This window comes from Leptodactylus fuscus, chromosome 2 (assembly GCF_031893055.1).
Source record: "Leptodactylus fuscus isolate aLepFus1 chromosome 2, aLepFus1.hap2, whole genome shotgun sequence".
In the NCBI taxonomy this organism is placed as follows: Eukaryota; Metazoa; Chordata; class Amphibia; order Anura; family Leptodactylidae; genus Leptodactylus; species Leptodactylus fuscus.
This window is the reverse complement of record NC_134266.1, coordinates 261,756,039-261,768,937: the sequence shown is the minus strand read 5'-3', so window position 1 is coordinate 261,768,937 and position 12,899 is coordinate 261,756,039. Positions and strand designations below refer to the sequence as shown.

Here is a 12,899-nt window from a genome sequence, read left to right as displayed (position 1 = left end):
CTGGTATATACCAAAATTTCATACAAAGTAATGGACCTTGTATTTTTGTTGCATTTACTATCGCCCCCCCCCCCCATCCATGTCCTAGAATGAGACCAATTCAGATTTTTGATAAAAAGCCTCCAGAGCCGCATAAAAACAAATAGCCACATTTATTGAAAAAGCTGAAAACCTCTTTTTTTTTTTGAGTATTGATTTTTTTTTTCTCTCGTAGTGTAGGTTAGATCTTCTGCCTACAGTTACGGAAGAAAATTGTTTTAAAAGATCAATGAAACAATAGGGGGAGCAAAAAGTCACAGTGTCAAGTGCAGAAGTACAAGACGGATGTTTTCACGCCTATGTCAATAGTCTTCCATTAGATGTAGAAGGATGCGGGAGCCCTCCATAGATGATCTAGTCAGTGATCCCCGTGGTGCCTGCGTAAATCCCTTTTGTCCGCAATTATAAGCCTAGGTTCAGCTCTGCATTCGATCCACAGTGCCTGATCTGTCATATCATGGACACCAATGGTGCACGAATGGTTCCCTTTGACATATAATGGGATCCATTGGATTTCCATTGTGATGTCTTAAGATTTTACTGCAACTTTACGCCATTTACGACACAGTTGTGAGCTTAACCTTATAGTTATAAGTTATCAACTAGTTTGGTCTGTTTTCCTATGATAGCTCCTCCCCCTTCCTGTCAAGAACACCTTTGCGTTTAATAAATACATTTGTTTCTAAATAGGTTTGTTTATGCCCCGCCCCTAGAGCCCGCCTTCAGACACCAAGAACACACCCCTAAACCAAGTGGGACTGTGCCCACAACTGGGTGAGGTTTCAAAGACTACAGCTTTTTTCTGACTATGACTTGCCCAGATTTGATAGGACAGCTTCTGAAAATTAGGGACTGTGCAGGCAAATTTGGGACCATTAGTGCTATGCTTATAAGGGCGCTTTCACACCTGCGCTTGTTGTCCAGTTTGTGCAATCCGTCCGGTTTCCATCTTCTGCTTCACAAAACTGGACAGGAGACGGAAACCCGGGGTCAGTTTTCAAACCCATTCACTTGAATGGGTTTGCAAAGGTGACCGCCCGTGTGCGTCTTCTGCCTGTCCGCAGGGAAGCCGTTTTTTTTAGCCAGACACAGTCGGACATGCAGGACTTTGTGTCCGGTTAAAAAAAACGGTTTCCCCACGGACAGGCAGAAGACGCACATGGGCGGTCACCTTTGCAAACCCATTCAAGTGAATGGGTTTGAAAATTGACCCCGGGTTTCCGTTTCTTGTCCAGTTTTGTGGGGCAGAAGATGGAAACCGTCCGGACAAACTGGACAACTAGCGTAGGTGTGAACCCCCCCTAATTAAAAGGTTTATCTAGGGATGTTAATTTTACTTACTATCTGTGCATTTGTTAAAGTTGGACCTGGGCTGGCTGCAACGCCGGATCGTATGAGCAAAACCAGCACCCTGCCTCCGGGTTGGTTTCCTCCCTCTCCTCCTCTTTTCACAGGTGTATTGTAGTAAAGCCATCCCTCCATAATCTGTGGAAAGATCTGGGTCCTGGTTCCAATTCCATGACCCAGAGTCTGGACCAGCCCTGAATCCCTAGGTTCACCTTCATCCAGGAGATAGAGGGGCCCACCTACTCCCTATTATTTATAAGCCGGGTGTATAAGTATATCAGGACTAGTCATAGAGTCGATGTCTGTGTATTGTGACACTTGTATCCTCTATCTCTTAGCTGCGTAAGAAGCAGGTCTACGTGGAGGAGGTGGAGAAGCTGCAGCAGGCCCTGACGCAGCTCCAGGCAGCGGGAGAGAAGAGAGAACAGCTGGAGCGGCGGCTGCGTACCCGACTGGAGAGAGAGCTGGAGTGCCTGAGAATGCAGCAGGTAACCGCAGTCTGTGCGTAGTGTCACCTCCGGGTGACATTGCAGCAGAACCGCAGACTATCTCAGAAACACAAAACAGCTTGTATCAAGCAATTGGGAAGAAAGTGCAGTACCAATGAGTATGCAAATCACCCGCCGGGACGTGAAAGGAAATGTTAACCCTTAGTGTCAAGCGACACCTTTGGAGACACGGCAATGCATATTTTGGAAAATGATATTGCCATTCTTAGTAACAACGTATTACTGGAATCGGTGCAGGAGCTGTTGGTGATGTTGATGGAAGCCTGTATTCTGTGAATATCAGAGTGGCCATCAAAGAAAGCTGCAGAATTGCTATAATATGATCCTCTTTAAAAAGTACCTCCGTTCGGCCATTCCACAGATATAAGCCCTTTTAGTGTTGATGCAGATTAGGGTTTATTAGCCAAGTAGGAGGTAACACTGAATGAATGCAGTACACAGAGACCCCGCCCCCAGAGAAACCACAGTGTTACCGCCCACTTGGTGTGTAGAACCTAATTTGCATCAACACAACCAGGGCTTATATCTTTGGAATGGCAGAACAGATCTTAATAAGCAAAACACCAGAATGCTTAGGGCAGACCTGGGCAATGTCCGGCCCGCGGGCCACATCCAGCCCTCCGACTGCTTCTTTCCGGCCCGCATAGCTAGTGGAAGGTTTTTCAAGGACCTGTGATGATGTCATCACAGCCTATCACCAGGATAGGTTATGACTCGTTAGTGGGCGGAGCCACATGGGACTGTGTGCTTGCTGCAAGCTGCTGGCAATGGGGGCTGCTGGATGATAAAGAGAGAAGAGACAGCATGTGTGAGCAGGGAGGACTAGGGGCAGATGTAGGGGAGCAGTTACACTGAATGCACATGGAGGGGGGACATTAAACTAGGGGGAATATGGAGGGTGACATTAAACTGGGGCAGCTGGAGGAGGATATTAAACCGTGGAGGTAGCTGGAGGGGGACATGTCTGCCTCTAGTTGCCCCCAGTTTAATGTCCCCTCTAGTTTCTGCTATTTTTGCTATATATATAGGGCACCAGGAGGGACTTAATACTGTGGGACATTTGGAGGGAAATGTTATAATGTGGGGGTGTATAATGTTAGGGTGACTGTAGGAGGATTTTACTTTGTGGGGCACATGGAAAAATGATTGAGAATGGGCGGAGTCAGCAGAGAAGTGGGTGGAGCTAAATTTGCCACGACGCGCATGACCTTCTAGAACCATAACAATTTCTCATGTGGCCCCATGGGAAAATAAATTGCCCACCCCTGGCTTAGGGTGATGGCGCCGATCGCCCGTCACTGTTTTTTCACCAGACTTTACATGGATCAAAAGTAGCGGTGATAAGGAACTGTAATATATGTAAAATGCTTCTTTCTCTTCTTTTCAGGCTGTTTCTCTTTTCCCCTTACCTCAGTTAAACTGACTTTCACTCTGAAAAATCTGCTATATTTGTCTCCAGATAGACTGCAGACCACATGGCTCAGATTACACATTTCTATGGAAAGGGTAAAGGGGAGAGATGACCAGAGGGAGAGATAGTAGCAGAAACTCATGTTTATTGGGATTCTGGATCTAAATGGCAGCTTGATCCACATCACTAGATGTCAGTACTTCTCTATATATGTCCTGCATGGCCCTGAGGCTGTTTCTGATAGAGACGGTTATAGAGCAGATTCTCCTCTACTTACTGTGCACAGTGTATCCCAGCTAGCTTCCACCCAAAAGCTCAGAGAGAACTGAAAACTACAGACACATCTTATAGAGGGAAAAATTATAGAATGTAAGTCATAACCACTAAGGCTAGGTGTGTGCATGTCTCCTGAGGCATCGCTTTTCATTTTCAGCATCATTTTTTTTAGGTCCAAAATTCTGTGCTGAGTAATTTCAGAATATATTTATGATTTTTTTTTTTATTAATTCATTTAGGCATTACCCTTCTCTGTGTCACTGTACTGTCTGACACTGTTACCGTTGTTTGGACACCCCCAACTGCTAATCAAATTAAACACAGTCAATTTATATATTTCCAGGAAGAATAACAGAGGAATGACCGAACACAAAATTCTAAGACTTTTCATATTAGGGGAGACACAAGTATTTACTACAACAAGTCAGGAGACGTGACAGGTCCTCTGTAATTTTAGCTGTCGGAAGGAAAGCAGAGGTTTTGGAGATGTGTAACAGGATAACAAGGCCCTGAATATTATAAAGATACATTATGGAATGAACCAGAACAGAAATTTTGGGCCTAAGAATAAAATTCTGTTAAAGGGATCCTATCATTGGATTCCCTTTTTTTCTGACACGTAGAAATAGCCTTAAGAAAGGCTATTCTTCTCCTACCTTTAGATGTCTTCTCCGCGCCGCCGTTCGGTAGAAATCCAGGTTTTCTTTGGTATGCAAATGAGTTTTCTTCTTCTGTCCTGGGTTTCAATCTGCTAGGCATGCGCAGTCGGCCCTGCCATCAGGCCTCGGGCAGAGCCAACTGCGCATGCCCGCGGCCACAAGAAAATGGCCGCTTACACAGTCACAGTAAGGGCTAGTTCACACGGGGGCAAGGAGGCAGATTTTGACAGCGGATTTTGCCTTGAAATCCGCCTCCATACAATGGTGGTCTATGGAGACCACTAGCTTTCTTTTTTCTGCTAGCGGCATGTTGCCGCTAGCGGAAAAAAGAAGTGAGCTGCCTTTTCTTCAGGTGAATTCTGCGGCTTGCTGAGCCACGGCTTCCGTGGCCCATTCATTTGAGCCGACTCCGGAGGGAGAAACCGTGTTGGTCGTGGTAGGCGGGTGGCTCCCCGCGTCACTCTCGGTGCCAAAATCCGCTTCCCCGTGTGGACGAGCCCTAAGCTGTGTAAGCGGCCATTTTCTTGTGGCCTAGAAGATGAAACTCAGGACGAAAGAAGATACAGGGAGAGAGCGTTCCAGAACAAGACGGATGTGTCGCTGGAGAGTTCTCTCGAAGCATTGGGTACGCCCCCAGTGCTGCGAGAGAACTCATTTGCATACTGAAGAAAACCCGGATTTCTACCGAACGGCGGCGCAGAGAAGACATCTAAAGGTAGGAGAAGAATAGACTGTCTTAAGGCTATTCCTACATGTTAGTGAGAAAAAAGGGAATCCAATGATAGGATCTCTTTAAAGGATTGTCCTGGCAACAAGAAATTAGAATAAGGGGTGAACTTGCTAATTGGTAGAGGTCCAACCATTGGGACCCCAACTGTTCAGGAGTGCTTAACACCCCAACTTGAGCAATTGGGCACAAGGCTTGGTTTTCCCTGGCAGTTCCCATTGAATTGAGCAGAGTCCGACCTGCCTGATCCTTTGGATAGGGGGTCATTTCTTCTTAATACCCCTTTAATGTTACACTTCCAGAATGTCATTCTGATATTGTTCTTGACATTGCTGGGCTTTGTGGTTCCACAACAATCGGGATCGGTGACTTCACTAGTCACACAGCAGGCTGTCAGGTCGGAGCGGTAACAGACGATCCCCATTATAAATGAATCCCTGGGGGCTGACATCAGCAGGTCTGCGCAGTGAATGGATGTCATGCGGAATCCTTATTTAATTTGTATAGATGAAGCGCTCACAAGTCGCCTCTCGGTTACTCAGAAATTAGGCCAATTACTACCGATGTGACAGTATCATTTCTAAGCTGGCTTTGAAGAACTTTCCAAATGAGCTGATGCGTGCGGATAGAATCCTGCGTGTGATCCTCATCTTCACTCATGTAATTGGATTTGTCTCCTACGCATAGAATTACATTAACTTTGTAAAAACCGAAAATTTGACTTTTTTTTTTTTAACATGAGTGATATAAAATAGGTTTAACGTTGCTAAAATGGTTGTAAAATTACCGTTCATATTCATTGCTATGGTCGGTGTCAGCCATCTTTATAGTTGCAGCATTTATTCCATGGCGGGTGCTAGGACTCATGGTGGTCATGTTAGGTGACTGATCCTCTGTCGGTGTTGCAGGAATATTCGGCACCAGGTCCAGTGATGTCACTATCAATTCAATTTTTATCCACATTTGAAGCTATTTAAAGGAACACTCCGAAAAAACTAATACACAGTGTTCTGCAGAGCCTGAGGGGGCGTACCATGCGCCGCCCCCAGACCCTGTATTAGTTTTGTCTGGAGCGTTCCTTTAAAGGGAATCTATCATTAAAATCAAATTTTTTTTCAATCACACGTAGGAATAGCCTTAAGAGTATACAAATGAGTTCTCTCGCAGCACTGGGGGTGGTCCTCAGCGCTCAAACAGCACTGGGGGTGTCCCCAATGCTGCAAGAGAAGTCTCCAGCGCCGCCTCCATCTTCTCTGCGCGTCTTCTTCTGAAGCTGGGTTCAAACTTCTAGGCCTCGGGCAGAGCAGGCTGTGCATGCCTGTGGCCACAAGAAAAATGGCCGTTTGCACAGTAAGGTGGTGTAAGCGGCCATTTTCTTGTGGCCTGTGGGCATGCGCAGTTGGCTCTAGCCAAGGCCTAGAAGTTTGAACCCAGCTCCAGAAGAAGACACGCAGAAAAGATGGAGGCGGTGCTGCAGATTTCTCTCGCAGCATTGGTGATGCCCCCAGTGCTGTTTGACCTCTGAGACCCGCCCCCAGTGCTGCAAGAGAACTCATTTGCATACAGACATAAACCGGGATTTCTACCGAACGGCGGTGCGGAGAAGACCTCTAAAGGAAGGAGAAGAATAGCCTTTCTTAAGGCTATTCCTACGTGTGATCGACAAAAAATGTGATTTTAATGGTAGAATCCCTTTAAATACTCTGCTGTTTTTAGCGATACCATCCTGTACATCTTCCTGATCAGCCTAAGGCTAAGTTCACATCTGCGTAGGAGTCTTCGAAAATCGGAAGAGAAGAAAAGTTCTGAACGGAGGACATTTCAGTATAAAAACTGCGGAAACTCAACAAACACCCAGCAGGACCCCATTATAGGCTATGGTGTTTGCGGGTAACCGCTGTTTTAGCAGACTGACCTCCCAGCACAAGTGTGAACCGAACCTTAGCTGGTGGTACCTTGAAAGGATTTATTTCAACCAAATGTTATGTCCTGGAGATATTAAGGAAAGAAGACGACTCCATTCCTGGGTAATAACATTACCGAAAATGTTTCTCCATACAGAGACAAGCCAACAGTCCGGCATCTACCAGCTCAGATTATAGTGCCCCTGCGCTGATGGACTTGCTGAGGAAGAAGGAGGAGACCATCTTGGCCCTGGAAGCAGATACGACCAAGTGGGAACAGAAATACTTGGAGGAAAGTGCGAAAAGACATTTCACCATGGATGCCGCCACTACAGCCATAACCCAGTCGTAAGAACTTGACTTTTTTTTTTTTTATTATCCAGTAGTCATGCTAAGGGGGTCATATACATAAAAGAATCCCCTTTACTCACCTCTCCCTGGATCTCCATATCCTATGGTGTCTGCTCTGGTCTTCAGTATACAAGTCCCATCAGAGCCATCACGCGCGGTTTATGAGGAGGTCACCATTGAGGCCAGTAATTGGTTGCAGTGGTCACCTAGCACAAATGGGACATCATTGGTGGTGTCAGCTGGGGGATCTATATACAGAACCGGAGCTGGGGAGAGGTGAGTAAGTACGCCCTTGATGCATGACCCAGCAGAAGATGCGCCGGATTTATGATCTTTGATAAACAATATAACTTTGGCGCCATATGGACTCCACTAGGGGGAGCAAATTGTATGAGGGTTCTTACAGCTACTGGTCTCCAAGATCTCAAAAATACAGAGGCTGTTCTTTGCTGGGCACTACCTCAGGATTCCCTCCACCCGACCCAGCTCATTATAATGGGGATGTCTGTCAGTACCATCTGCCGCTCGTGGTCTGCTGACAGTTTCCCTATAATCTTGTATGATAAAACCATTATTGTGCTTGTAAGGCCCATACTCAGGATTTGTGCTGATTTATGGCGGGTTTGTCGTTATAGAGATTTGACAATCATGAGTCATTCGAGGAATGGAAGCCACACCGATAACTCGCTGGATGTGCGAATGTGGCCCGAAGAGGAAGAGATTGTACAGGCCAACAGGAAGTTCCAGGACATGGAACACACGTAAGTTTAAAGGGGTTTTCCACTGTGGCCAATCCCTTTTTGTTATAAAGGCCCCCTGAAAATAAGCCCATTAACGCCACTGCTGGTACCCCCAATGATCATCTGCAATCTGTAAGGGAACCAGGCAGCAAGTGTTTTATTCTTCTACAGTGCCCCTACAGGACAAAGTAAGCATTACACAATACCTATTGAAATCATTGGTCTGTCTGTGAAATGCAGGACGCTCTTTGGATGGCTAAATAGTGGAGGTGCAAATGAGGGACCCCACTTTAGTAAAGGGTCCACTTATCCCCTATCCTACAGACATTGTTGGTCACCATCACAAATTAAATTCCTTACTGCAATGTCTTTGGAGTATGGAATTTAGGACTCCAGCACTACAAGGCAGCAAGGCTGAGCTACTGTGCATGTCTCCTAATCCTGGACATCCCCTTTAACATGAAGCACTCTGGCACCCCCATTTTCGTGATCACTGGAGGTCCAAGCACTTAGACCCCACCACCACCCCACAGGACTCACTGATTCCCTTTGCTTGCTTAGATTATCGATTGTGTCAAGCACTGCCCAAAACTTTCCACAAACCAAAAACCCAAAGTAAATTTTCCTACCAAGGCTTGAAGGCAGGTAGATTAATCCCAAAGAGGTCATGGTCAGGCACGTTGTAAAAAAAAATCATTTGTACCATCAGGATAAAGAATCTCCATGCCAAAATCATCGAGCAAGACGCCATGATAAAAGTTCTCCATCAAAGGTCTCGAAAAGATCAGGGCAAGAACGACAGCTCCAGTTTGCGTCCTGCGCGCTCTGTGCCGTCTATAGCAGCTGTGGCCGCCGTCACCTCGGGTTCGCACTCACGGCAGACGTCTCTGACCACCAATCAAGCGGCAGAAGAGAAGAAGGAGGAGAAGAGTCGCAAAGGAAGTTTAGGTGGGAACTTTTTGAAAATTTTTGAATATTATTTTTTGTTAATTTTGCAAAATCGGTGACAAATTTTTGATTTTCAGAACATTGGGAGCGACTGAGGGTGGAGATGAATGATAGCTGGGGGTTGGAGAATGGAGAAGGTTCTAAATATAGACAGGGTCCTGGGTAAAGGTTGCAAGTGCTAAGGAAAACTAGTATCTGTAGGAGGTAATGTCTTACGCCTTAGATTGCTGTTGGCCGGACTCTTGTTTCGTGCATGTCTTGGCCGGACTCTTGAGCGTGCATGTCTTCTCTGTAGGCTAGGTTCAGATATGACGCATGTCTTCTATTCACAACAGAAGCCACCATGCTGTGCTAGATCCATCAATGAATCCAAACAACGCCCAATGGCTTGACCCCCTTGGAAGCTACATTAAGATTTCAGTTGTTTTTGAGGGCAAGACTAGGGTTACACGTTTGTGTACAGGTCCATCATAAAACAGATACAACCAATACTCAAAGGACCCCATTTACCACTTGTAGGGTCCATTGGGGTTCCATCACTTACCAGTTCTTGTGTTCTTTCCAGGACTTCTTCAAAGTAAAGATGGCAAAGACAATCACGAAAGCCCTTCACCTTCCTTGGCACTTCCACTACCATTGTTCATGCTGCCACCACCACCCCCTTTAACCACCATGACCGTATCACACACCAAGACTGGGAGTAAAGACAACAGCACCCAGACAGACAAGAGCACCGATCTCTTCTGGCCAAACTGCTCTTCATTACCAGGTCGGGGGCGGATAAATATGACCCCATCCAGCAGTCCTCTTCTACGTCACCCCAACACCAACAAGGAGAAATCAGGTATGGTCTTCTTCAGTTGGATGTTTCAACTTGATACGGTCATGACTGTCCATCTTATTGGTTGTGTTTGTTTTACAGAACATTCCCCTGTCCTTGGAAAGACACTAGAACCTAAACTTAGAGCTAGCACTCCAAACCACAAGACTGATCTTTCAGAGCCCGACAACACAATGGAGGTGCTAATATGAAGGCTTGTTCAGATTCGGAACTGCTTCCCGGGGTCTGTTGACCACATGTACTGAGACATTTTAGGAGATTGCTAGGAGTACTGAGAAAAAAAATAATCCCCATGACTCCTCGGGGTTATTCTTCCAGCTGGAACGGTCATATTAAGAACATTGGATAACCGTATGGTGTTGTCCATGCGTCGAAGACCACTTGACCACCATATAGATAGCTACGTGGTATTCCATACTTTTTCCTAAGAGGAACGTTTCAAGTTCCCAAAGAGAGGCCATGATCCGTAAGTCTTAAAGTCTGTGGCTACGATGCAATACTCCCACGTGTCTTGTGGTAGTTGGTCACATTATTTATATAAAATGCACATATTGTACTTTTTTAATTCCTAATTTATATTGTATAGGCAGATACAATAACGGCAGCGAGGCGAAACACACGCTAAAGAATGAAACATGGTGCACATGGTCCTCTAGACGGCAGCAGCACACAGCCATGTTGTAAGGCAGGTTCTGGTATCGAGAGACGTGAGATTGGTAATGGCGGGTTCACGTGTATGGCTTCAAAATAAATTTCAAGCTGTTAAAAAAACCTTAAAGGGTATGTCTACCTGGGGGCACCGTGTAGCAGTTTATGTATAGCATGAAGCTAAATAGAAAGATGAGAAACTCCTTAATTACATGTCATTATTTATCTTTTACTAATCCTGAGTTATAGTTGTGTCATACTCCAGAGCTGCATTCACAGTTCTGCAGGCATGAGACCTGAAATCTCTCTGCATTCTTTACTGGCTCAGTGTGTGTCCATTGCTTGCTATGGTGGTTTGGGAATGAAAATTTTTGTATCAAGGGCCTTGCAGTTAGCTAATGTTAGGCAAGCCCTCTGTCATATAGCATTAGGAGAGATCAGCTAAGCTGATAGAGTTGTGTCTGACAACATATTTGTTGTCTGTTTCAGTGACAACCAGCAGAATAGTGAGCGCAGCTCTGGAGTATAATACAGGATGTAACTCAGCATCAGTACAGGATAAGTAATGTAATGTATGTACACAGTGACTGTACCAGCAGAATAGTGAGTGCAGCTCTGGAGTATAATACAGGATGTAACTCAGCATCAGTACAGGATAAGTAATGTAATGTATGTACACAGTGACTGCACCAGCAGAATAGTGAGGGCAGCTCTGGAGTATAATACAGGATGTAACTCAGCATCAGTACAGGATAAGTAATGTAATGTATGTACACAGTGACTGTACCAGCAGAATAGTGAGGGCAGCTCTGGAGTATAATACAGGACGTAACTCAGCATCAGTACAGGATAAGTAATGTAATGTATGTACACAGTGACTGCACCAGCAGAATAGTGAGCGCAGCTCTGGAGTATAATACAGGATGTAATTCAGGCTCAGTACAGGATAAGTAATGTATGTAAACAGTGACTGTACCAGCAGAATAGTGAGCGCAGCTCTGGAGTATAATACAGGATATAACTCAGGATCAGTACAGGATAAGTAATGTAATGTATGTACACAGTGACTATACCAGCAGAATAGTGAGCGCAGCTCTGGAGTATAATACAAGATATAACTCAGGATCAGTACAGGATAAGTAATGTAATGTATGTACACAGTGACTATACCAGCAGAATAGTGAGCGCAGCTCTGGAGTATAATACAAGATATAACTCAGGATCAGTACAGGATAAGTAATGTAATGTATGTACACAGTGACTGCACCAGCAGAATAGTGAGTGCAGCTCTGGAGTATAATACAGGATAAGTAATGTAATGTATGTACACAGTGACTGTACCAGCAGAATAGTGAGCACAGCTCTGGAGTATAATACAGGATAAGTAATGTAATGTATGTACACAGTGACTGTACCAGCAGAATAGTGAGCACAGCTCTGGAGTATAATACAGGATAGGTAATGTAATGTATGTACACAGTGACTGTACCAGCAGAATAGTGAGCGCAGCTCTGGAGTATAATACAGGATAAGTAATGTAATGTATGTACACAGTGACTGTACCAGCAGAATAGTGAGCGCAGCTCTGGAGTATAATACAGGATAAGTAATGTAATGTATGTACACAGTGACTGTACCAGCAGAATAGTGAGCACAGCTCTGGAGTATAATACAGGATATAAATCAGGATCAGTACAGGATAAGTAATGTACGAGTATATGCAAAGTTATAAACTGGTGTTCAAGGGAAGACATACCTGTAATATAAGAACATTGTATCAGACAACCCCTGTCTCCACACATTTTAGGACTCTGGTCCTGTATCCATCACAAAATACGTGAAATGCCATTTTCTGACCTATTACTGTACATAGTACTAAAATTGCAATGAGAGAAATGAATGGTGTTCGGTAAAAGATGGACAACATGGAAGGAATTCTTATACCACTCACTATATGCCCCCAACTCTGTGGCTTTCCTGGTAACCCATGGTTTAACCACAACCATGCAAGTATCACTTGTGGGCCTGGCCTATGAGGCAGAAATCGTCCATACACTGCTTCATTGGAGAATGCACAAAAGCAGCGACAATTGTTTTTTTACTATTGTTAAACACTATATATATGTACTTATATAATGCCAAGCGACAATCCACAGTGGCCAACTATTGGGTCCTAAAAAATGTCTGCCCTAGTTCTACACGGAGTTGAGTATATCGATCTGCCGGCCTAGAAGTCTACAAGGGTCACATTATAACATGTTCCTATTTCCCTAAAGAGAACCCACAGGCCAGGGGTGAACCTAGCCTTTTTGCTGCCTGAGGCGGACGACAGAAAGCCGCCCTCCCAATCCCAACCCCCCTTCCCCCCCGCCACCCCCCTCCCAATCCTCGCCCCCCACGGCAAAAAGGCTAGGTTCACCCCTGACTACACAGCATGTAGTCCAAAAATTGTTTCAATTTTTGGACCCCACGCTGTGTAGTGATTAACCCCCTCCCCCC

General features: G+C 45.2%; 1 protein-coding gene across 4 annotated transcripts in view; it reads left to right on the top strand.

The window, feature by feature from the left end:
- The window catches only part of AMOTL1 (angiomotin like 1), a 98,300-nt gene extending 86,354 nt beyond the window's left edge, over positions 1-11,946 (top strand). For all 4 annotated transcript variants that reach the window (XM_075266106.1, XM_075266108.1, XM_075266107.1 and 1 more), the window contains 6 exons: positions 1,725-1,874; positions 7,030-7,220; positions 7,859-7,984; positions 8,673-8,911; positions 9,477-9,755; positions 9,834-11,946. In XM_075266106.1, the coding sequence (XP_075122207.1) occupies positions 1,725-1,874; positions 7,030-7,220; positions 7,859-7,984; positions 8,673-8,911; positions 9,477-9,755; positions 9,834-9,943 (1,095 nt within the window). In that variant the 3' untranslated portion in view covers positions 9,944-11,946. The remainder of the gene's footprint in view (positions 1-1,724; positions 1,875-7,029; positions 7,221-7,858; positions 7,985-8,672; positions 8,912-9,476; positions 9,756-9,833) is intronic.
- Positions 11,947-12,899: the final 953 nt, after the last annotated feature.